Source organism: Ptychodera flava, unplaced genomic scaffold (genome assembly GCF_041260155.1).
Source record: "Ptychodera flava strain L36383 unplaced genomic scaffold, AS_Pfla_20210202 Scaffold_74__1_contigs__length_588402_pilon, whole genome shotgun sequence".
NCBI classification, from domain to species: Eukaryota; Metazoa; Hemichordata; class Enteropneusta; family Ptychoderidae; genus Ptychodera; species Ptychodera flava.
This window is the reverse complement of record NW_027248396.1, coordinates 201,508-229,045: the sequence shown is the minus strand read 5'-3', so window position 1 is coordinate 229,045 and position 27,538 is coordinate 201,508. Positions and strand designations below refer to the sequence as shown.

General features: G+C 34.0%; 1 protein-coding gene across 2 annotated transcripts; it reads right to left on the bottom strand.

The window, feature by feature from the left end:
- Positions 1 to 2,143: 2,143 nt before the first annotated feature.
- LOC139128847 (uncharacterized) lies at positions 2,144 to 26,948 on the bottom strand. 2 transcript variants are annotated; one of them, XM_070694554.1, is made up of 8 exons: positions 26,698 to 26,948; positions 23,857 to 25,133; positions 23,434 to 23,496; positions 19,489 to 19,554; positions 15,266 to 15,379; positions 13,620 to 13,997; positions 12,260 to 12,922; positions 3,015 to 4,197 (listed from the first exon to the last, which is right to left on the bottom strand). In XM_070694554.1, exons 1-8 carry the CDS (start codon positions 26,799 to 26,801, stop codon positions 3,413 to 3,415), a joined length of 3,450 nt encoding a protein of 1,149 aa, XP_070550655.1. In that variant the 5' UTR covers positions 26,802 to 26,948; the 3' UTR covers positions 3,015 to 3,412. The 2 variants fall into 2 exon arrangements, with proteins under 2 accessions (XP_070550656.1, XP_070550655.1); XM_070694555.1 differs by lacking the exon at positions 19,489 to 19,554 and having other exon boundaries at positions 2,144 to 4,197.
- Between the last annotated feature and the right edge of the window lie 590 nt (positions 26,949 to 27,538).

Sequence of the window (27,538 nt, the reverse complement as noted above, 5' to 3'; positions counted from 1 at the left end):
ATTTTACGATTTTTGTCTTTCATTTGTCACCTATTTACGAAATATAGTTTAATTTTTCCTGAAAACCTTGTACAGTGTGTGCTATTTATTACTTTCGAAACTTTTTCACTGTTGAAGCTAGGTGCGTAAATACTTTCTGGCGGGTCTGTACGTATGTAGACTCCAATCTCCAAATACAGCTTTTTTGAATTAAAAAGTCTTTCACAGCTCTTTCTGACACAGGTCTGAGAAACAACATATGAGACTCTCACATATCTTTTCTAGCAAGAAAATTGTAAAGCCTTTGGAATTGAAGAAAAAAAATGTTACCATGGCAACGTAGACATGTATACAAAGACAAAACACAAAAACATATATTTATTATGGCGAACACCAAGCTACAAGAGAATTGACAAATTTGAATTTTTATTACTTTATTTGAATTCAACAAGCCAATCTCCATGAGCTGCTAACTAACTTTACAGTAACAATCTACCAAGTGTATAAAATAGCGTTATCAAAACGTACTTCAATCGATAATAACATACACCAAACATCTGACTTGTCAAATCTGTGCACAGTAAGCATTAATATTCATTTTACAGTCACGTGAAATATGTCATAAAAATCAAGAATTATTTTGGAATGCGAAACACACTTAGTTTTTTTTTTTCTGGAATGAAGATTAATCGGAAAGTTAAGTCAAAAATTATCTACAGGATATGTTTTCTAAAATTCACAACTTGTGTAAAAACACTATGAACGTGAAACTCCTGACAGGAAGAAAAGAATTTGATAACAATCAATACTGACACCAAGTAAAATGTTTCTATGCGTATTGATGGCTGATCTAATACAACGTACGCGTTCGGTTCTTTAAGAAGCAATTAAATGAGTTCAAATCCAGAAAGTTACAATAGTACATTGTTTACAAGAAGACATAACTTTAAAATATCTGACAATCATAAAAATGTAGCTGTTGGTTTCATTATGAATGCTTTTAAATACCTAACCGTATTCTGAAGTCACGAGTAATTCTATGAAAGAAAAGTGTGTTTGACTTGTGAGACATATATAAACCACAAAAGATATTGGTGAAAACCATAATTAAAAGTACAATACAACGAAAAATAAAATGCGAGATTCAAAACCTTCTTAACACGATGGATAACACCTCATCAAATCATTTACGATAGCAACGCAGCCGAGGAAAACATAAAAGGCTGGATTTAGAATACAGCCCAGAAAAATACATGCAAGTCAAAAACTACAATATTCGGAAATAACATACTATTTTTTGAAAAGAATCGTTATATTTGGACAATTCTGAATACTTTGTATAGTTTTTAAACGAATCCTACAAAACGTCATGATCTGAAAATATCTATATCTTTGATAGAGTGACCAGAAATAGTGTGAAAATGGCATTAGGTATACGGCAAAGTGGTGAGAAAGAAAACCAAAAAACCACCAAAGTCTTCAATATTTATCGATTTAACATAGCAAAGTTAAGGACTGGTATAAACTTGCAGCTATGGTGTTTCGGTAAATGTCAGTTCTCACATACATCAGTGAATGATAATCTTGTATGCATATACTGTGTTCAAAACAATGAACACAGCTAGCTTTGCAACACATTTACTGGGCAAGCGTACAAGGAAAAAGTAAATTGAAAAAAAAGCGAAAACGTCTACAATCCAATAAAATGTCTTTATATATACTCTTGTCACGGTATCTTTTAAATTGCGATAAAACTGTAAAAATCTAAAAAAAATACAGTCCATTACAGATACTAATATGTTACGTATACCTCTGCGCTGAAGCCGGCAAACACCAACCTGACCAGCCTGATGGCAGAAATTGAAATAGCGCCATCTATCATGGGCTAATGAACAAGCGTAAGAATTTTACACTGATGTAAGTCGGCCGGTTGTACATCTCATAAAAACAGACCCTTTTCGAAAACGAAAAAAAATACAAAGGTACTGAGGTCTCTTTTCTGTTTCTGAATCAATAACATAACATCCAGCTGTGTTTGCAAATTCATACTTTGATATTTTTTTCTGGGACTACCTTTACTGTGGAAGCTATCTAATGAGTAAAGCGTTCGCCTTCAGTCAAAACATTAACAGCTGACAGGTTGCCAGCTGAAGTCATGTGCGGATTTACTCCTGGAATTTTATAAATCTGACGATGGTACAAGAAATCGGAAGGAATTATTCTGACAAGGATGAATAGCATAAAGTATGGACATTGTTCAGGTAAGATCTGATGAGTGTCTTTCTTGAAATCAAAACAAATATGAGAAGATTTCACAGCGATGCTTCGATGAATGTTTACAGTGATTGAATAAAAACACATTGCAATGCTACTGTACAGAATTAACAATTGTATTCTGCAAAAAATATGAAAATTTCAACCGATCACTTTGATTTCCACTTAATGAACCTAATTATATAAAGTCGTGAAATTCTAACCCAAACATGACAAGAAAAATCTGAACATTAACTCAGAAATCTAGAAATCATGTTGAAATTTGATTGAATGGTGAATGGAAGTCATGTCAACACTGGACATTGTGCAGAAATACCAAAATATCTCTTTGTAAAAACACATGAAAATGTCAACTGATCTCTAATATTATGATTTTTGAATTCTTTACATAAAGAGTAAAATTCTAACCCCAACATGGCCAGGATAATATGAACATTTCTCAAAAAATAAAATATTTGTATTTTCTACATGTCAAAACAGTTGCATTAAAGTAAACTTGATCACAATTTCTCTACAGTGTTCAAAATATCACTCTGAAAAATTTATAAAATTTCAACTGATGTCTTAAATTTTATGATTTTTGAATTCTTTACATCAAGAGGTAAAATTCTAACCCCAACATGGCCAGGAAATAATGAACATTTCTCAGAAAAATGAAATTATTTTTATTCTCTCTGTCAAAACAATTGCATCAAAACAAACCTGATCACAATGTCTTCACATTTACAAAAATTTGACTCTGAAAATAATACAAAATTTCAACCAATGACTTTAATTTTTACATTATTGGATTCCTTACATCAAGATGAGAAATTCTAACCCCAACATGACTCGGAAATTATGAATAGTTTCTGAGAAAAATGAAATTATTGACATTGTTCATGGCATCAAAACAAAGCGGATTACAATTTCTTCACATTTTACAGAAAATTCACTCTGAAAAAAATACAAATTTTCATCCTAGGGTTTCAATTCCACTTGGAGTCATTTCCTGACATCATAACGAGAAATTCTAACCCAAACTTGGCTGAGAAAATATTGAGTTTTGATGAGAAAATCAGGAAAATTGTGTCAGTCATGGTGATGATGTGTTTGTAGGTTGTTCAGTTGTACAGTTGTATTTGCTGCAATATTTGCATTGACTGTCTTCTCAGATTTCTTACTTGTAAATGACCTTGACAGTGAAATCACTGCGATCTGAATAAACTATTCTACCGTCTGTAAACACTGCAATGTAGTAAGGGTTTCCATCTACAGTTACAGTTTCCTGGTATTCACCCTGTCTATCAAATTTCACTATCTTCCCACTATAATCTGCCACATAAATATTGTCTGCATTGTCAACTGTAACTCCATATGGATCCTCTAAGTGATCACTTCCAAATTGATTCAATATTTCAAGATTACTGTCCAAAACATAGATACACTTTACATCACCACGACATGACACTATGAGTTGATATTTGCTATTCATGGTCAGAGACCAGGGCTGACTGAGTTGTCGTCTTGAAATAATGTCCCCATCTCCATTACATTTGATTACACAGTCTGCACCGTTGTCTGCTATGAAAACATTTCTGTCTTTATCAACAAATACACCAGTGGGGTATTTCAGTTTACCCATTGCTATTATTTGTTTCACTTCACTCTTTGCATCACTCACTACAATGCATTGGTTGTCGTAATCCGCTGTGTAATAGTCACCATTGTCTGCCATTGCTGTGTCTTGTGGTTTGAAATTGTGAGGTAAGCCATGAACTGTGACAGATGTTAGAATCTGTGCAGTGTCTGCTGTTACTGTCTTCACACTGCCATGTTCCCAGTCACAGACAAGTACATGTCCATTCTGGTTTATTGTCAATCCCAATGGGTAAAAGACTTCTCCTGATGATTTCTTGCCATCTCTGGACAATAAAACCCTGACAGTGTTGGACAGTGGTGTACCTTTGGGTGTAAGGTAACAATTTGCAAATGTAGGTCAAAGGTCAACAGCTGATAAAACAATAGTACTGGCATTGAAACATGGTTTTTTGACATGAAGGTGACAATTTCTTGAAAAAATCTCATTAATTAAAAAATTAAACGGTAAAAATTTTACTAATTTGCATAATTAATTAATTTCACCGATAAACAAATCGTTCAGGCTGGTAATTGTACTTTTTCACCTCTTTTTAAATGCTAGTAGTTGTTCAATCGAGTAATGACAATGATTTTTGACATTCTTAAGATTTTGGTAATAATTAAAAATTGCTGTGATCAAGTAATTTGCATAATTGATGAATTTAGGTAATTAGGCTTTATCTCCATAATGGATTTGAGTAAAATACTACAATTTTGTTGAATTGTTTTTGAAGTCATGGCCATGTCATTGCCTTTGGTCCAGTGAATTTTATCTGTCTAGTAATTACTAATTTGCATAATTAATGAATTTAGGTAATTAGGCTGTATCTCAATAATGGTTCAGTGCAATATGCTAAAATTTTGTGGAATTGTTTCTGAAGTCATGGCAATGCCATCGCCTTTGGTCCAGTGAATTTTATCTGTCCAGTAATTACTAATTTGCATAATTAATGAATTTAGGTAATTAGGCTGTATCTCAATAATGGTTCAGTGCAATATGCTAGAATTTTGTGGAATTGTTTCTGAAGTCATGGCAATGCCATCGCCTTTGGTCCAGTGAATTTTATCTTTCCGGTAATTACTAATTTGCATAATTAATGAATTTAGGTAATTAGGATGTAGCTCAGTAGTGGTTCAGTGTAATATGCTACAATTTTGTGAAATTGTTTCTGAAGTCATGGCAATGTCACTGCCTTTTGGTCGAGTGAATTTTATCTCTACTCTAATTAGTAATTTGCATAATTAATGAATTTAGGTAATTAGGCTTTATCTCCATAATGGTTTGGTGTAAGTTGTTGTTGACCTGTCACTGAAGTCATGGAAGCGTCATTGTGTTTGTCCAGTGAATTTTATCTGTGTAGTAATGACTTATTTGCATAATTAATGACTTTAGGTAATTAGCTATAGGCTGTAATCAACAACAGTTCAGTGTAATATGGTAGAATTTTGTGGAATTGTCACTGAAGTTTTTGCCGTGTCATCACATTTACTCCTGTGAATTGTATCAATTGTATTAGGGCATCATGGGCCAGTCACTAGGCTAGAGCAGTGGACGCACAATCACGGGATGGTGAGTTTGAGCCCCGGCATGGCCATGGTGTTGTGTCTTTGAGCAAGGCACTTTATTCCTCATTGCTTCTCCCCACCCAGGAGTGATGGGTACCTGGTAGGACAGTGGTTGTAATGTGTGTGTTTAGCTCTGCTGCGCTTATTGGCTGCAAATGTGAGCTGTTGTTTGCTCCCCAGGGAGTTGAATGGTATCATATTAGGTCCAGTGACCAGGGGTAATATTAATTTTAAAGTGCCTTGAGCACATGTACTTGTGGATATGTGCGCTATGTAAGAACCTATTATTATCATTATTATTATTAATTTGCATAATTAATGATTATATACCAGTTAGGCAATATTTTGACATTTGTTTGTAATATTCTGCAAATTTGTTTAATTGTTGATGCTGGTTGCAGTAGTATTGTCCATCTTTATTTTCTGTGCATGGTGTTTACTAATTTACATGTAGCCAGGTAGACAATAACTCAAGAACAGTAGTTGATGTAGGATACCACAAATCTATTAAATCATTGTACACTCCATGTTATAAATTTTATGTGTATATCAAACACGATGTATGGATTTATAATTGCATAAATGAATGTATGTAAGTATGACCCTTACTAATGCAAACACTTGAAATTGCACAATGCATGGTGGTCCATGCACCCATATCTGTATAGCCTTGATTCCAAACTAAGCTACAATGATGTAAAAGGAGTTCTTCTGACCACAGCAAAGATGTGGATGTAAACTTTAGTTAACATTAACACCGACAGATGATGTTTAGTTATATTGTAAGGACAAAGTAGCTGCTTCATGGCACATTTTTTTAGTTTTTTGTTCTGCAGTATTCTGCAGTATTCACTTTTATGATCTGTTTGCTCAACCCATACACTGCTATAGTTTGAATTCAACTCCACTGTTTTGTATGATTGTTTCAGATATACAGGGAAAACGGGGTCAAAGGTTGAATATTATTAGCATTAATAAATGGCCAGTTTTCAGCATGTTTTACACTCCAAATACATACAGCAACAGTTCACAATTCAATTGTCAAAAATAATATAGCAGTTTGCTTATCGCAAAAGCAGTTAAGTATGCTTTTTGGTGTGAAACAAGAGGATATGAAATTCTGCAGAGTGTCAGAGCTATTACAAAGTGTACAGCTGTTGTCACTTTCACTTCCTGATATTTTTGGGTTTCATTATAATTTGATTCCATGTTTTGATTTATGCCAGAATCTCCATATATTTGACACAATAGTCTGACATCACTGCACTGTGACATGACACGTAAACACAGATATCATCAGTGAGAGTGCTTTTCATTATAAAAGAGACACAGCACACTCAAAATTGATATGAGTCCAGCTTGGCAAAAAGATACCTAAATGGTCATAATGATTTGATTTTGATATATTATGAAATTGTAATCTATCAGCTATCATTTATTGTGCTTCTTTGTAAAAATAGGACTCCTGAATTGGCAAAAAATGTACTTCAAATTTTAGTCCATAAGTTGAACCTTTAGAATGACCCATGGTCCCTACATCAAAAGTAAAAAGACAATAAACTGTATAATGGTAAGCTGTATTAATGTATCAATGATTACTCAGCAAATCCTTTGACATACATTTCTTTTAATTTTTAATTCCTGTGTTCAAAGTGATAAGAAACTTGTGCAGATCATATTAATCCATAATCATTATTACAGAGGTACATGGCTATTTTCATGGGGGTGAGGGGGGTGGGGGCATACGACTCTTCACTTTGCCAGATCTTACTGATTAATTTTTTAATTTTTATTAGTTTAATATTAGAAAGGGGATTTAAATGAAGAATTCATAAATACAATGCTGAGTCATTTCAACATGGTATCAATACTGTTTACATTCAGGATATGATTTGCCTTGTAATTGCTGGCTGCTGTCAAGTGACAATGTGTGAATTAAATCTAAAATCAAGTCTTGTTGTTCACTCTTGATTTTCACAGGTGCTTCATTATTGATGTTGAATATATTTATGTACCAGAGTTTAGATGTTTGAAATGTATTAAATGCACTCCCAGTCTGGTGTACATGATTGTTTTGATATGGCCCATGCAATAGTCAGCGTTCAGCAAAAAGCTTTTAACCTATGCTGTGCAAATGATGCTACACCCAAAAGCAAAGTCAATGTCAGCTGTGCACTAGCTGTGTTCATGTTAAACTGAATAGGGTATCTGTATTACATAAGCTATCAGCATTGAACAAACATTGAGAAACAGATGAATTAAAATGATGTCGATAAAAATCTTATTTTTATGATGAAGTAACATTTGCAGAAGGCCAAGCCAGCTGCAATATAGTTTTCAGCAAGACGAAAATGAGGAGATGTTTGAATAAAGTTGCCATTGAGAAACTAGACATTCAGATTGGTCTGAGACCTACATCACACAACTAAACAAATTACAGTAAATATTAAATTTGCTAAAATTTTGCGGTTCAGTTTATGGTTCGCTATTATTAATCTAGTTGATTTTTTCCCCTATAATCATACTGCAGCCCTGCTGGTTGGTGTCAACACTGATAAACAACTGATACTGCTCTTAACGCATCAAGATTAAAGCTCTTTAACCTGACACCGTCAGTAAACACAAGATGTGGTACATATTTACTAGTCATGTGTAAATTCAATTCCAATGAAATGTCTGATCATCCTTCAAGTTCAAAGGAAGAGAACAGACTTCTTTTTTACATTTGTTACTTTGGATAACCCAGTGTGAATATGTTCAACTTGTAATAAAAGATCTATGAGAGAGCATTTTCATTTTGGCTATTTTGTTTTTTGGTAAAAACATCATATAATTTAAAACACTCATAATTAGGTTTAGAATTTGGATACTGCTTCTATCATCAAACTTCCCAAATATATGATGCGGCTCATACAATACTTTGTAGATCTGCTTTGTTGAAAATATTAAAAACTTGTGCAACAGTACTGAAAAGTCACAATAGCTGCAAATTATATGTAATATTTTCAAAATTTGTTTGTCAAAACAAAGTATGTCCATGTAACTGTTCTAACTGAAGGATGTGTATTGAGCTATCAATGCTCAGTGATTTGGACCATTTCAACAGGTCGAATAATAAACAGGTGTGACAAATGGCGCCCCCACATGAAAGTACAAAAAATACAGTGTATCGTGTACATATACATTGTGTTCATCCAAGGAACAAGCATGATGCCATTTTCCTACATGCACAACACAGGATGGCAGACATGTTGTTGTCATAATCCTTGTTTCTCTGTCACATGCCTAGTTTTGGCGGGAAATCTCAAATAATTTTAAGAGTTTTAAATTTTTATGCCACTTTAAACACATATGGTAGTGTTTTACATTTTGTCAGTCTTTTATGGGTTTTATTCAAAGAAAACTCCTGGGAAACTAAATATATTTTTAGATTGGTGTATAGCTAATTAACTGCTATTATCGCTTTGATTGCTAAAAGTATTATTAGATAATGTGTGAGTGAGATAATCTTTTACTTGTAAGCCTTTAATTGGATTTTTAAAGATGTCCAATAGATATTTGCATTTCTCTACAAAAGTATCTGTATTACAGTTTTCAAATCTGAGGTGTAGACTGTCAGGAATACACACTTCCTTGTGATGGAATGACGTGGCATTGACACATTTTAATGTAATTTTTTGATGATATAACTATTTTTCATTTATGAAAAGACATTCTTGAAGAAATGGAGAACAATAGTTTACTGCTTGGAGACTTTGAATTTTACATTCATAAAACTGCATGTACTGTGTTTAGGTAGCTTTTATGTAAACTACATTTTCATTGATATCTTTCAGGAAGTGATAAGGACTGATAGCAGTACAGAGAAGATGACTCCAGTGAGATAATCTTTCACAGTTATACTTGTAATGATGAATCTGCAGTGGAATTCTACTTGGACTGTGAGGGCAGTATTGATGATGGTGACAACAGAATGAATCACAGCTGTCACAGTTTGAAACTGATGGTGATGGATATTCTGATTGACTTGTAATGATGAATCTGCAGTGGAATTCTACTTGGACTGTGAGGGCAGTATTGATGATGGTGACAACAGAATGAATCACAGCTGTCACAGTGTGGAACTGATGGTGATGGATATTCTGATTGACTTGTAATGATGAATCTGCAGTGGAATTGTACTTGGACTGTGAGGGCAGTATTGATGATGGTGACAGAATGAATCACAGCTGTCACTGTTTGAAACTGATGGTGATGGATATTCTGATTGACTTGTAATGATGAATCTGCAGTGGAATTCTACTTGGACTGTGAGGGCAGTATTGATGATGGTGACAACAGAATGAATCACAGCTGTCACAGTTTGAAACTGATGGTGATGGATATTCTGATTGACTTGTAATGATGAATCCAGAGTTGAAATTCTAATGGACTGTGAGGGCAGTGTTGATGATTGTAACCATGACAATACCAGTTTAGAAATTGATAGGGATAAAAATTCTGATCAAGACACTGACAAGCATAAACATTCCACTCTTGATGACTCTAATTGTGCTGACATATGTGACCAAAACCACGGTCAAATGTGATTGATTACTTCTTCATTTCATAGATGGACCGTCATTAACAGCACATTTTGGGTTTCCTTGTTTCTCTATTTTCTATTTTTTCTGCTTTCAACTCAAGTCTTACTTGGTCAAAGCGTATCTCTGTGTAAATCATTTGCAGTACATGATGAAATGTCAGAAATTACGAATTTTCTCTATGTTTAATGTATGATGAACTATTAGCTATCAGGGCTCATGCACACACTCAAACCAAATGAAGATTTACTGGGGCATGTGAATATATCAAATTCATTGTGATTTTTTGTTAGGGTTAGGGTTAGAAATTAGACTCTCTGTTATGCAGTTAAGATAATTTATGAAATATTGCATATTTATTGTGGTTCCCTCAATTTCAAAATTTCCTGTAAAGATAAAGTCTGAACTATTCTGATTAGTTAAAATATGTATGTATAAATTTACATGTAATAAATTATGTTATCCTTTGAATGTCAATAAGAAGGTTGTATTATGGTTCTGAACTTTTGATGTTTTATACAATTTTTTTAATGGTTAGAGAGATTTGCAATGTCCATTATGATAAAAAAACCTCAGAGTCTTCCAACAAATATGACACTAGATGTAAGTACTGAGTTACATGTCAGTGACTTAGTGAAGGAATTAGGGCTGCAATGAGTTTATTTTGACTCTCATGCAATACAATATTTTATTAGATTATAGATTTCTGTAAAATGTACAATGTCGTGTATGTATGTATGTATGTATGTATGTATGTATGTATGTATGTATGTGTGTATGTATGTATGTATGTATGTATGTATGTATGTATGTATGTATGTATGTATGTATGTATGTATGTGTGTGTGTATGTATGTATGTATGTATATGTATGTATGCATGCATGCATACATACATACATACATACATAAATGACAATACCTGAATTCATGCTATATCATGATGAACTCTGAAAATCTCCAAAGTCAAAAGAGGGGATTGCAAGCCAAGGGTAATCATATCGCTTTTAATATTCACAACTTTGACGAAACTAGTAGGCCTACATGCATGCATGTATGTATGTATGTATGTATGTATGTATGTATGTATGTATGTATGTATGTATGTATGTATGGGTGTGCGTGTGTATGTATGTATGTATATGTATGTATATATGCATGCATGCATGCATGCCTGCCTGTATGTATGTATGTATGTATGTATGTATGTATGTATGTATGTATGTATGTGTCTGCCTGTATGTATGTATGTATGTATGTATGTATGTATGTATGTATGTATGTATGTATGTATGTATTTATACAAGCATACATGCATTTGTGAAGGTGTGTCTGTCTGTCTGCATTTCCATGTTTTTCTGTCAACTGTAAAAACCTTAGACTCACCTCATGTATGCAAAGTATTGGGAATGCAGATTCTCCTCTCACTGAATTTGGAGTTTTGTTTAATGATGTGAAAGTGGTAAGAAAATATTTTGAACAATAGTTAATCTCAATTTTAATGTCAAGTTAAAAAGTATCTTGCAGGGTAACTTTCGTTTTTTTTTATTTCAGTGTATTTTGTTTTCCGAAACTGAACATAAAATACTGTAAAAATATAAATTTGCTGGATCTCACAGCAATTTCGGTTTACAGAGAGTCCTGTTTTGTTATGAAATTTGAGAAAATACTGCATATTTTATGGCGTGTATTAGATTTCCAAATTTTACCTAATATATAAGCCACGCTCATCAGAGAACTGAGTGTAGTGATCACTAGATACACATTTTTCAATGATAAATTCACATTTAAAACCAAGGACACAATTTTATATACTTGCAATTTTTCTTCTTTGAAAAGACATCGTTTATTTCTTTACAAAGAATGTATCAAAGTCACCTAATAAACATTTTATTAGGTTTAGTTGCAGTAAGCACATTGAAACATATTAAAATGATACAATGATTATCCTCATTTATTGTATTGTATAATACAAACTGATTTGCTTCGTAGGACAGCTTGTTGTATACAATTAATTTTTTACTCAATTAGCCAGCTATAAACAAAATATCAAATTGAATGTGTTTTGGTAAACTGAAGACTGGCGAGCCACAGGCTTCCTGATCCCATTAACTGAAAATAATTCTCCCACCTGTTCTTCTCTAAATCTCCCTATTACGCTTTTCCAAGTTGTAGGAATAGAGTGAGATACAATGCTTTACTTTTCAAAACATGTCATTGCTACATGGATATACCTACCTCTTTGGACCTGCCTCAACTGATGATAGACTTCCTTCTGTTCATCAGGAATGTCAGCGTCATCAACGATTGCCTGGATACGCTCCTCTAGATCCTCTTGTTTTGCAGTCAAACTTGCCTTGGCGGTCGCCATCCCTGACTTTGCCCGGACCAACTTCCTGAATTGCTCTATTATGTCTTGTTTCCCTTTGGTAGGAATGTCAAAGTCATGAACAGAGTTCTCAACATACTCAATGAGTACATCGCCCTCTATCACCAGCTTTTGATCAGGTTTGCAAGCCTTTTGTGGACCTATAGGCAGGAATTTCAGGAAAACCATCATCAATTCTTGCTTTATTTCTACAGGAATATCTACTTCATCAATTATGGCCCCTGTATTTCGGACGAACTCTTGTCGATCAAAAACCAGTTCAGAATGTGAGGAATTCAGTTGTTGTAATTCAGTCTGTAACTTGATCCATCCATTCATAAGTTCATTAAGTTCAGTTTGTCTATCTCTCTCTTGTTCCACTGACATTGCTCTTAGGATATCTCTGTCTGTGGCTTTCTGTCTTGTTGTTTGTTGTCTCATTGTAACATCGACTTGTTCTCTTAGAATGTCTGATTTGATTTCCTCATTCATCTCTTCGATGACTTCAATAGGCAGATGGTAGATGTCTTTACCTGAGTACAGATGTTAATTACAATGATAAACGATAACAATTTAATGACAATACCTGAATTCATACTATATCATGATGAACTCTGAAAATCTGCAAAGTCAAAAGAGGGGATTTCAAGGGCTAATCATATCGCTTTTAATATTCAGAACTTTGACGAAACTAGTAGGCCTACATGCGAACAAAGGGAAGGATTAACACAATAATGTTTGTAGACAAAGTTATAACTTGTTTGGAGTCGTAAATCAGTAACGATCGATTGAGATACTTTTAACATTTTAGATGTCACATATATTGATGGCACATTACCTTAAGTTTTACGTATACAGTAAATCACAAGATTACATATATGCATTTGCACACTTTAACCTAAAACCCCTGACCCGAGGTCGGCAAGATGGGATTGAGGTTGTCTATGGTCGACAATTTTTTACATGTAGACATCTTTCAATAAGTCGAACAACATCAGCAATTTTTCGTTTGCAACAATACTGGTGAAAAGGGGGGGTCAAAAATAGCGATTGTGTCACTTTAAATACTAACATTTATCTACAGATCCAATTATCAAACAACATTATGCCCAACATGCATTGGTGGAGAAAGACACGACTTATCTATCAACCGAATCGTTCATCTGCATCACGAATGTTTTATCCATCTTTCCCATATTTATGATATATCATCGCCATTTTAACATATACCTGCCAATTCCTCCTGACATAGCAGATACTCTTCATAGTCTATCGATGCTCCTAGGGACAGGTAGAGGGCTCCAATTTCATCCAGCAGACTCTCAGACAGGAATGTACTCTTCACCATCCTGTGAAGACTTCCACTTGAATAGTCATCCATCAAAGACTCAAGGGCTTCCAATGACTGGCAATCCATGATATAGGAAATGCTTCCTTCACGTGTATCATGTAACTCCATATGTTTGTGGCGTTGGTCTAGTTGTTTCCCAACCAGTACAGCGTTTTCTTTTGTTTGTTCGTTGGAGTAGAAATTAGCAGCAACTTTCCTTACACTTTTACCTTTCTTTGGAATAATACCATCTGGTCTCACTTTTATTTCAATTTGACCTGGCATGATCAATAATAGTACACATACATTTTATTGTCCGATTTCGAGCACGGTACAAACAGTTCATAAGCGTGCTTTGCATTGTAAGGACAACCCGACGTATTCAAAAACGCATTAGTAGGCACATATGTCATTTGTCATCAATATGCTGCTAAATCGGTCGAATATTGTCATAATATTGATTATATTAGACATAAGGGGCGCTGTAATTGGTCCTTGGAAGCGGAAAAGAGGGAGATGAATGAAATTATAATTCATCATTGAGCACATATACATCACTCAGTTACTCTAAAAATCAGGCTCATTTAGCCTTCAGTGATTGCATGCAGGGTTGGGCGGGTTTTTCATTGTGTAAACATTGACCCCAGTGCCCAATGGCCTTATCTAAAATATCACCTTCCGGATTTTAAGTTGGAAGCTTGAAATGCGGGTATGACCTTATCAAAACTACTTCGATTCGTCCCAGTAGACTTCCATGTTTACCGTGTATTGACACCCTTCGATTTTCCTCTATCATTTGCACTTTTAACCCCTTTTATCCACTCACTTACATTCATATATTACATAATCAAATATGCATAAATGCACCGATACAATCAGTTTTGTATTTGAAAAGAAGTGCTGAGAGCTTCCCTACAGACACCCAATGTATAGCGAATTGACAATTTAGGGTGAAATAACAATATAACATTTGTTGCTGGCATAAGAACGTCTAACCACCCCAATCTAGTCAAGTACATTCATATATATTGTCAAACATAAACGAACGCATTAGTTAAGCTAATTGGACAGGAAAGATGACAAGCTTCCGTCTATCTTATCGAGCCAAGTGCTTCGATATATGGAATTATTTGGAATTTTCTAAGCATTTATAGAGCTATTTCATTACCGCTAACTTTTATGTTCATCATATTAATCAGAAAATAAATGACTTTAAAGCTTAAATATATATATATATATATATATATATATATATATATATATATATATATATATATATATATATATATATATATATATATATATATCACATATAAATATATTAATTTTCTTCATTTACTAATAATGATCTCTGTTGCTTAAGTTTAATGCATGTCTAACAATCTTCAGACTGACGGATGGGATGTAATATGACTGATTGTGATTTTTGGTTGTGTTGAAATGTGATAAAATGATAAATGTCGACAGATCTACGCAATTAAGCAAAAGCTCAGAGTTGCCGTCAAATTTTCGCCATCAAAGAAGTTTACTGTGTCGATTTCCTTACCTTCTCCTCGTATTCCTACACTACTAAATTTTTTATCCCTGGAAATGTCGATTCTCTCTCCATCACCAAATGCTTTGGATTTTGATAGTAGTTGTTCTTTATCTCGCTGCTCAACTGCTCAAGAAGCAAACGTAATTATGTTTTAGATTTCAGCATTTGTCATCTATGTATGCACCTTACAGATAAATAAATGCCGGAATGCGAAATGCGGAATGCGGAATATTAATGACCATGAATAGTTGACATTACATAATATCATCAGCATAAATTTGCGGTATAATATACCTTTGGAAGATTTTTACATACCAAAACAGTAACAGTCACAAATAGAAGAAATCAATCAAATAAAACAGTGATATATACTAGGTTTTACATAGGATATTTCTTCAGCCACAAAAGAAAATCGAAGGGTATTGAAACCTTTCTGTAGATATATAGCATGGTTTCTACTGCAATTATTAGAGTTAATTGTTTGGACTTTATAATGTTCCTTTCCTGTTTTATCCTTAATGTTGGATACCCTTGACTTGTCGACATCAACTTTGCCTAATATATATTTAATATTTACAAATCGTGACTTATCAAACATCGTTGATTTCATGACGATAAAATACACGTGAAATTGTATTCGGTCGCAAATTCTTTTTGTAAACATTAGAAGTATATATTTTTCATATATATATATATATATATATATATATATATATATATATATATATATATATATCAGTATACACATGGTATCGTTGGAAATTACAGTGCTCGATGCTAAAGCAGCGCGTTATAAATAATAACACAAAATTACTTCAAGTAAAGAGTATTAATATCTGTTACTTAATGATAAGTAATGATATCTGTCTAACGATTGAAGGATGCATGAAACTTAAGTAACAGTCTAACATATACCATTGCTTTGTACTTGAAGTAAGTTTGTGTTATTATCATTATTATATATATATATATATATATATATATATATATATATATATATATATATATATATATATATATATATATATATATATAATATATATCATACTTACGTACATACATACATACAAACATGCATACATACATACATACATACATACATACATACATACATACATACGTATGTACGTACGTACGTACGTACGAACATACATACATACATACACACACACATACACACATACATGCATACATGCATGCATACATACATACATACATACATACATACATACATACATACATACATACATACATACATACATACATACATACATACATACATACATACATACATACATACATACATACATACATACATACATACATACATGCATGCATGCATGCATGCATGCATGCATGCATGCATACATACATACATACATACATACATACATACATACATACATACATACATACATACATACATACATACATACATACATACATACATACATACATACATACATACATACATACATACATACATACATACATACATACATACATACATACATACATACATACATACATACATACATACATACATACATACATACATACATACATACATACATTCATACCAAAAGTTTGTGAGGAAATATGAACGTTCAAAAATGCACTTTATGCAGCTGTTTTGATCATGTTATTGTCAAATTTTCTACTATAATTCTCATGTAGCGATAAGTTATCTTCAATTCAGTTTTGAAGTCCCTTTTATGTTAACGGTGAAAATGTTCTTCAGATTCGGGGATTATGGTCGCATTTACTGAATAGTTTAAGCGTTCCTGTTTTCAACATTACTGGGCGACATCAAGATTTACAAACGAGCACATATTCACCTCCGCAAATACGCATGCACTTCCTAATTCAATCAAAACACAACAGACCGTGTATTGATACCTTTCTCTTGAACAGTGGACACTTTTTTTACTGGGCATTTCTGTATGCCTTGGTTTCTTTCAGATCGGCAGTTATAGATGTAACAAAACATTCATCGCTATCCTGTGGATCCCCGGTTAACTGTTATCTTATATGCTCTTTTATCATCTTTGCACGCTGAAATATTGTCGCGTGTTTCGTTATTACTGGCACGATTTTGGCTCTTAGATCATGTGAGTCTTCACCCAAATCTATCGCATATTCTGTCGCCTCGAGATTACCTATGTGTTTAATGACAATCTTGTCACTGTTAAACCCCACTGTAAAATAATAATAATAATAATATATATATATATATATATATATATATATATATATATATATATATATATATATATATATATATATATATATATATATATATATATATATACTTGATATACAACTATATACACACATCCTGTACATATGTCAAATACGTTAGTATACATGTACGTATGCTAATAAAATGCAAAAGTACAGTGTACGCTTAGTGTACAAAGGTCTGCATTACGTATACTCATGATCTGCATAGAAATACGCTACGCATATAAATGTATTGAAATGTTCCTTATACAGAGATATACATTTCGTTTGCAATTAATATTGAGATCAATATACGTCAATATACGTCAATATGCTAAGCGCATATCAAGAATTTTGTCAAGTGATATGATATGATATGACATATATATATATATATATATATATATATATATATATATATATATATATATATATTATATATATATATATATATATATATATATAGATAGATAGATAGATAGATAGATAGATAGATAGATAGATAGATAGATAGATAGATAGATAGATAGATAGATAGATAGATAGATAGATAGATAGATAGATAGATAAGATTCCCTAATTTTTTTCTTCGTTCAGTGAAGGAAATACGAGTGACGTAATGACCGTGTCACCACGAGTCAAAGACGAGTGGTGACACGGTCATTACGTCACGAGTATTTTCCGAGCTGAACGAAGAAAAATATTAGGGAATAATATACTTATCACATGCACAAGCCAAGAATTCGTTAATTTTTGCAAAATAAAATAAGTTTTCCGTGACGATACCGCGTTTAAAACTTTTGAACTACTTTAGGATCAAATATCAGTACGCCGTGCTACCTTCCGCAAAGTTATACTCTATTTCAAAGATAGCATAGTCCTAGAAATTTATCACAGACGAAGATACGCTATTTTTCGGGAACAAATATAGACTGAATCTCGACGGCGCGAACACTGTAAACGTCGCGCCTGACCCTGTTTGCAATACGTACGGAACCCACGGTATATACGCGACCAGCTTCGAGTTCGTTGTTTCCGCAAATTATTCACGTAATTCCTTCGGAATATATAGGCGGTACACTCTTGTGTTTACATTGTTCGGATTAGTAATGTCGTAGTCTGTGAAAATATCGATTTCATTACATGACTGTTGATCGTGGGAGAAACATCGGCCGCCATGTTGTTTGTTTACATATTTACGAGCACACCGAAGATCGACAAAAAAAGGTCCGACGTACCAAAATTGATGACATAGACGTGGGTTGTCGTGACGTAGAACAACCAGAGAATAAATCCCGTATTTTTTGTTCGGAAACGACAAACTTGGCTTGTGCATGTGATAAATAAATAAATATATATATATATATATATATATATATATATATATATATATATATATATATATATATATATATATATATATATATAATATATATATATATATATATATAGAAGTAGCAAACCACGCATAATTACAGTAAAAATGACTATTTAAAATGACTATCATATCATATCACTGGACAAAATACTTGATATGCGCTTAGCATATTGACGTATATTGACGTATATTGATCTCAATATTAATTGCATACGATGTGTATATCTCTGTATATGGAACATTTCAATACATTGATATGTGTAGCGTATTTCTATGCAGATCATGAGTATACGTAATGCAGACCTTTGCACCCTAAGTGTACACTGTAGTTTTGCATTTTATTAGCATACGTACATGTATAGTAACGTATTTGACATATATATAGGATGTGTGTATATAGTTGTATATCAAGCAATATATATATATATATATATATATATATATATATATATATAATATAAAACTTAACAGTGAACAGTGATATATATATATATATATATATATATATATATATATATATATATATATATATATATATATATATATATATATATATATATATATATATATATATATATATATATATATATATATATATATCTGTAATGTACTTTCTGATCAGCAAACTAACCAGACAAATTGCCTTCATCTACTGCTTTTGGTGGTACTTCTGCTCCAGTAGGTCGCTTTTTTAGAGCTTGAAACAAAATAATGAAGAAATAGATAAAATTTATCGTATATATAAATATATATACACACATATGTATATATATATATATATATATATATATATATATATATATATTATGTTTATTATTATTATTATTATTATTATTATTATTATTATTATTATTATTATTATTATTATTACAAGTTTAGGGGCTATAAGTATTATATAGAAATCTAATAACAGTTCATTGAAGCTGTGGGAATTCTGAAAAAGAGGTGTTGTTTATTTTAATTTTTTCAATAGGGGTGACTTCTAATTGTCGTACGTATATTCTCTCCGCCCAGTTGGGTGTTCCTTTTGACATCACTACCCTTATGAATATTCATATACTTGCAAAAACTGACAGTCGCTGTGTCTGGCAGCGCGTGCTCGAGTCACAGCTGCTGAGCTGCACAGCGTAGACTTCGAATGCAGGCCCATCGTGGCAGTCGTGGGCGTGTGTAGAAAACAAGGCACAGCGACTGTGGACAGTCTATGCCAGTGTAATTGGCCTTGTAAACGTATCTTCAGCGTGGCATTTGTAGTTGTGGCGAAAAAAATAAACCCTCTCCGTATACTGACGTTGTTGGTTTTATTTTGTTCATGTGCATTAACTGTAAGCAATCAAGGAAGTTTTGGGATGGAAATAGAGCAAAGGCATGAGTTTCCACGAGATCTGTGCTACAAATATAACTTTACGCATGCGCACTCTTTTGCCAGTTGTGTGTGAATTGGTGCGTGTAGCCTGCCAATATGAGTATGCGCAATTGAGTGAACGTGCGCGTGAATGTGTCGTCTGCACACTACGTCCCGTGTTATAATCATGTCATTCAGCTTTGCATGTTGACAGAAACTGGAATTACTGCAGAGAATAATTTTCAGAACATCACATGTGAGTCTCTAAGGTAACAAGTAGGACGTTTAGGAAATCCTTTCAGAAAGTTCACGCCGCCTGTGGCCATTTTGTGGAGTATATAAGCTTATACTAGTTATACGTACCTGGAGCGTATACAGTATTTCTACTGTACAGTGTACATATTGCCGGATAATATGCAATGGAATTTTGCGTTTCACGTCGTTCAATCATTCAGATGGAAATGCTGCCCTTCTCCAAACTTTGAAAAAAACATTGTGACAGATTTGGAATGCTAACAATTGTATATCAAGAATGACGTAATTTAATGAGAAGACATTGTATTCGAGCACGGCTACTGTTTTTGATTCGAGAACTCTCATCATGATGGACCGTGGTTGTATTCAACAATCGAGAGGGCAAGGGTGAGTCGAACTTTTCGTATGTCCATGTAGCACTTGTGCAAAAATAAGCGAATCCACAGGCCTTTGGCGAATCAATAAATGCGTTTTTCACCATGCTGAAAGGTTGTAAGATCCGTCCGTCACTTTGGGACGAGGTAGATAATTGCAGTCAAACCCAGCTGGGCACATAATGTGACTTTGTTCTGGAAATTACGAAGACGACCGGCCGTGCGGTGGAACTTTGCAACAAAGTTTCAATATCTAAACTGACGTACTTGAATGACAGGCACAGGAAACGATGGCCAATAAAAACGCATTCTCGTTGCATTTTGATAATAATGTATCAATCACAATGACACAGAAATTATGCCTCCTCTCGGCAGAAGGGCCATGGCCAATTTTTAGCCCTGCTACAGTATGTCTCAGTGCTGAAAAGGCCATGTTGTTGTCAGGTTGTCATGGCGACTTTTAAATACGGATAGTTTTCAATCGGATTCGAACCCACAACATACGGCATCAAAATAAAATTTGCATACAACTCTGAGAGTGAAACGGGTTGTTAATAGGTCACAGAACTTTTGAGTCCCACTGTCGTCCATTATACCTGTTTCCTTGGGTATTAAAGGTGTGCAAGTATACACATCAAAAGACTAGAAAATTCACTTCATGGGCAGAATCTCGTAAAGTAGCCTTTTCTTGTCTGGTTAACGAAAACAGATACCCCTGATCTAAAATACGCATGGTTTTAAATAAAAAAAAACTGTGGTTACTTAATGGTTACCATGGCAACACGAAACAAAAATGAATACGGAGTTCATGCTGTGATAAATACACTTAGGAGAGCATTTGCATAGTAACTGGGATTACTTTTAATGGAATTTGGAAAAACTTAGAATGCAAATAGGTTACTATGTAAACACAGGGCAGTAAAAATGGATATCATGTTTTGTCTTTCTAACCCAAAATAACCCTTTGGTATAATATTTCTGTTGATTACTGGATTTTTACACTGAATATTTGGTCTTTCTAACCCAAAATATCCCTTTGATATAACATATTCTGTTGTTACTGGATTTTAGATGGAATCTTTGAAAAACTGGTAATTTTTACTCCTGAATGGTTACCATGGAAACATCTCACATTAAAATGAGTGTGATTTTTTTGGTGTGCTAACAAGAAAAACCCTTATTATCAATTTATTACATCAATCAATAGTTCTTTAATAGGAATTAGGGAAAACGTAACATTTTCAATCCCAAAATAGTTACCATGGCAACTTGAAACATTAAGATAAGTCTTGTTTTTGTGTTCTCTGACCCGAACTCCCCCACTAGGTAATTTTCATATCAATCAAAGTAACTTTTCATGGGATATTAGAAAAACTGAAATTTTCAACCCCTCAAATGGTTACCATGGAAACATGGGGCACTGAAATCGATATCATATTTGGTCTTTTCGACCCAAAATACCTTTATGGTGAAATTTTCACGGAAATTGAACCTATTATTATTCGCGTTATTATTTCTATATAATACTTATATTAATTATTATTATTATTATTATTATTATTATTTGATGTTATTGCTTAATATTTTTGTGAAATTATCACACCATATATAAGTAGAATCGTACACCCAAAACATATAAATTCGAATGTTGCTTAGAATCATTTCCTGAACATTGCAGGATGCATGAAACTTAAGTAACAGGCATCATTACTTTGTACTTGGAAGTAATCTGTGTTATTATTTATAACGCTCTGCTTTCAGCTTCGAGCACTGTAATTTTCTACGAGGAAATTTCTATACTTCGATATATATATATATATATATATATATATATATATATATATATATATATATATATATATATATATATTATATATATATATCACAAAAAATTATTTCAAGTACAGAGTAACACATGAATAACACAAAATGTGCATCCTGAAATCATCAGACATCAATCATCAGATGATGCTGTGTAAATGTTAAGTATCTAAGCTTCTCTATTGACCAGCACGGTTGCATTTTAATAGTAATTCTGAAATTGTACAGGTATATATTCTTGCAAATGACATTTCTTCAAATCAATTGAATATACCTAGAATTTTAGAAACGGACATGGAAATGTTCTTAAAATTGTGTCATCAACTGTCAGAAAGATTAAAATCTAATTTTTAAAATGATTAAAAAACAAAATGCCAAAATGCCAGTTTTAGGAAATGAGCACAACCTGAAAAGGTTATCACGATTAAAAATGTTTTACTACCATTTAGGAAGTTAAACCTGCATCGACTTTTTTCTGTCATTTGTATTTCATGTTTTCTTTGAGATGCTATTGACTTGTAGTCATCAACTGAGGTCCATCGGTATTATCAAGAGACAAAGAAAAACAGTTATTCCTTGTGGCAGTTTGTTTCACATATAAACGATGATTGTTTTATCGAGCAAACGTAATAAAAATCGTAGAAATGAATTATACAGTATTTTACGACTTCTACTAGATTCAACGGGAAACCATGTCAGGTTGCAGGAAGATAGTATTTAGAAAATAATATAACTTAGATTTTTCAGTAGTCCTCTGTCTCTTTATTTTCTGAAATTTTACCTGTACTGACTTTATCCTCTTCCACAGCAGTTTCATCCTCTCTGTCAGAGATCTTTGAATTGCCTACAAAGAGAAGTAATAGTTGAAGAACATATATATAAGAAAATCGAGAAAGGCCAAATTTTGAAGGAAATGACGCATGAACGTTTATAAATGCACTGAATGTAGTTAATTTGATCATGTAATTGTCACGCTTTCTACAATGGTTCTCATGTAGCGATACGTATCTTACAAACCCCTTTATATTAACGGTAAACGTATTCATCACTTTCAGGGAATAAGGCATACACAGCAGTTAAAGCCTTCGTGTATTCAACATTATTTTGCGACATCAAGATTCACGCACGAGCACGCGTAAATCCCTCTACAAATACGCACACACTTCCCAATTCATTCAAAAGACAACAGCCCGTATGTTAATACCTTCTTGTTCAACTGTGGGTTCTATTTTTGTATCCTGGTCATTTCTGTATGCAGAGGTGTCTTGCATATCGGCAGTTATCGAGGCAACAAAACTTTCATTGCCATCCTGAGGATCCCCGGCTACCTTCTCCTTTATGTGCTCTCTTATTATCTTTGCACGTTCTAATACTGCCGCATTTTTCGTTATGACAGACACTATCTTGGCTCTCAAGTCCTTTGGGTCTTCATCCATATCTACTGCACATTCTGTCGCTTCGAGATTGTCTATGTGTTTACGGACAATCTCATCGCTGTGAGACCCATGAGGGTAGACTACGGGTATCGCTGCGCACATAGCTGCCAGAGTCAGGTTACCATAACTTGTCGTAGATGGCGGAATTAATACAAGATTGGATGACATCAGTTCACTGTTAAGTTCTTCAGTACTTGTCACGATTTTAGGCGTGACCTTCAATCTTGAGCTACGTGTCAGCTCCTTTGCTATCTCTTTTCCCTTATTTGGTGGCATTCCTATTATTTTCCATACAGTCGGTGTTTTGTTGAACTCATATATGAGATCAGCAGCATCATTTACGGCTCTTTTAACAACATCAAGCTTTTTGGGGTCTTCAAACTCGTATTTCTGGACAACGGATATAATTTTGAATTTTTCGCCTTTGCGTATGGGCAGAATATCTGATCCGGAAGCCGCTAAATATTCTTCGTTTATCATCGGCGAAAGAAGCTGCTGATTGGTTTTCTGATAACGTCGCTTGTATTCTGCATGGACACTTTCTCCAACAGAAAATGAACACTTTGCCTTCTTAAATTCATCTGACATGATTCGCTTCCGAAATTCCAGTTCCTTTTCACTGCACCCGACAATTAAGGGGGTTATGTCATCTTTATCAAAGAGATTGAGCAGATAGCATGATGCCTTCGGAAACACCTTACTTAGGATTTTGAAGGTTGGTATTGAGGTGAAAGCGCTGAAGCCAAACACGAATTTGACATTTGTCAACTCTTCTAAATGTGGATAATGCTCATTGTGGTACAACAACCAGTCGCTATGTGGCTCTCTGAATTCAAAAATGCCTGTTTGTGTTGGAAGCTCAAGAGTTACACCTAGCTTTTCCGCCTCCTCTTCTTCTTCTGGTGTTGCTTGTACAGCAGTACAATGGACAGATATTTGCATGTCCTGCAGTAGTCGGATCACCAGATGAAGTGCATCGGTTACTCCTCCATGAATTGATGGCCCCCATCGGTCACTCACGATTAACGCTTTGTCTGCCATATTGCTGTCAACCAAAAAAGGAGAAAAAATGTTTGGTTTTGCTATGATAATTGTTTGGCATTAAAACAGTATGATGTGTAAACACATAGCAACGGTCTCATCGATTCTTTGCATGTCCCCTAACAAAAATACTCTTTGCTTCCACAGGGCCAGATTTGCTGTTTCGTCTTACTACCAGTCTTAAACTTAGATATTTTGAAAATGATATAATCAGAAGAGAATCTAAATATCTGATATACCAGGGTGCACCAGTAATCGTTATGTGAATTTTTACTTGAAGGGGTATATAAGCTATCGGCTCTTTCATGTTTGTTTATCTTCGAGTCATGGGGCCCGGCATATTTGTCTCAGTTTAACGGGGAATATGCCTGCTCGCTGGCAGCTTATACTAATATGAATGATGAGACGATACTGATTTAATTCGAATAATCGATGGCCATTTTGTCGATTCAACTTTGATCTAACAAACGTCATGGTAATTCCAATGAGGTAAGCTCAGGAGTCTTACGGACTCATTACAAAAATGGTGATTTTTATGAGTGCATAGAATAACACCATGGTCTTCAACTGTCTGATATAAAAAAAGGCAAAAGTGAAATGGGTTAGTTGATTATTCTTGCCTCCCTGTATTGTTTCGTTATTGATGCACCCAACTTAAAAGGCAATCACTCAACGACGGAACTTTGATTTGGTGTGGCCAATTAAATCCATGACAAACTGGGTCAAATGAAATTGATAGCGTGATACTAATTAGCTTTATACTATAACTTTATACTGTAAAGAGTCCACACTAGACTTTTCATAAATCGATGGTTTGAAAGGTCCATGTAGTGAGTTAAATGACGGAACGCATAAATTGTAGAAAGACGAGGAGAAAGGTGCTGGTAATTTTAAAACTTGATCCATTATAATAAAGTACCAGAGTTTCAATGTAGAAACAATAGATCTTGCAATAAAGCGCAGTGCGTCCAGGCAATGTAACACTTTTAAGCAGTGAAGTAAGATTCATCCAAGGAATATCCTTTTTTCATTTGTTAGCTCCCCTACGTAAATGACATGATTCGCTTAACCGTTCTTTTCGGATATCCTTTATCAATTGCAACAGGCGATCGCAAACATAACTGAAGGCACTATGTGTTTAATGTCTGTTCTGAACAGATTAGTCATAAAATTATTATCAAAGGTTATTCGGAAATGTCATAAATACGTCATCGTGAAGATTATACGACGCAGCTGCAAATTACCTTATCGCATTGTAACACTTAATCAAGTCCATATCAGAATACAGTTATAAAATATTTTAAAATCTTCGTAACAACTGACTTCTTTTCTCTTCACATCACACCATAGAGGGCGTTAGTGTCACCGTACTTGTAGCCGTGAGAATATAAGGCTATTTTTGTAGAACGCCGTCTCTGGTTGTTGAGGTATTACAGCGTCTTAAGTATTATACATCATTTTCCGTAGCCCTGACACTTACAGTGACTATTTACAGCTTCAATACAAAATGCGTCAACGTCAGGACACCATTTGTCACGGTATACCATGTTATTGCCCTACCAGCTTACCTTTTGGTTTTCCTGCCACGTCGTCCGCCATTACCATCGGAGGGTTTAACAGGTTCACTCCCTTTGCTGTCGGAAGTACTAGGTTTTACATCGGAGCTTGCCATGCCGACTCTTGATCGGAGCAAATCAAAGTCAAAGAAATCTGAGGCCTAATAGGATGACGTAACTCTAATCAAGGAAAGCCGAGAAGGTCGGAGAGAAGGACACGAACAAAACTAAACTGTGTCAGAACTGCAGACCTCGCAAAAGAGGCCTTAGTAGATTATTAACTTCCTTATTTTGGTATAGAACGGCGACGTGCGTCGTTAATAATTCATGACGTGTGTTTCATAGAATATCTGGGGCGTAGAGCCGGTCGTATAGAATGTGTCATAGAGTCCTTTTCTTTTAATTTCGAAAAATTCCTCCCTGAAATTTGATCTTGACTCATTGTATTCCTATCGAAGTACTTTTTTACCAGAACGGTGTCATATATACAGTAGTCATGGCAGCCAAAGACTATGCACTCTATTTTGGCCCCTCACTTATATTTACTGTAACAATAAATAACGCCTGTCCATTGCTCATAAATCTTGTTATCAAACTTTAAAGTTTGAGCTCGCCTACATTTCTTCATCATTCTATTATCATAATCTTTCAATATAATCTTCCAAATTGGAGCAAAGTAAATTTATATTTCACACTCATGATATATTAGCGTCCATGTACGCGAAACATGTTACATCCGGCGCAATTCCTCTCAATTTGGACTCTAACAATACTTGCGCCACGACATACCAACAAACAACGGTTTTACTCGTTTACACATTAAAAGTTCACCCATTAACGTATTTTTTCTCAC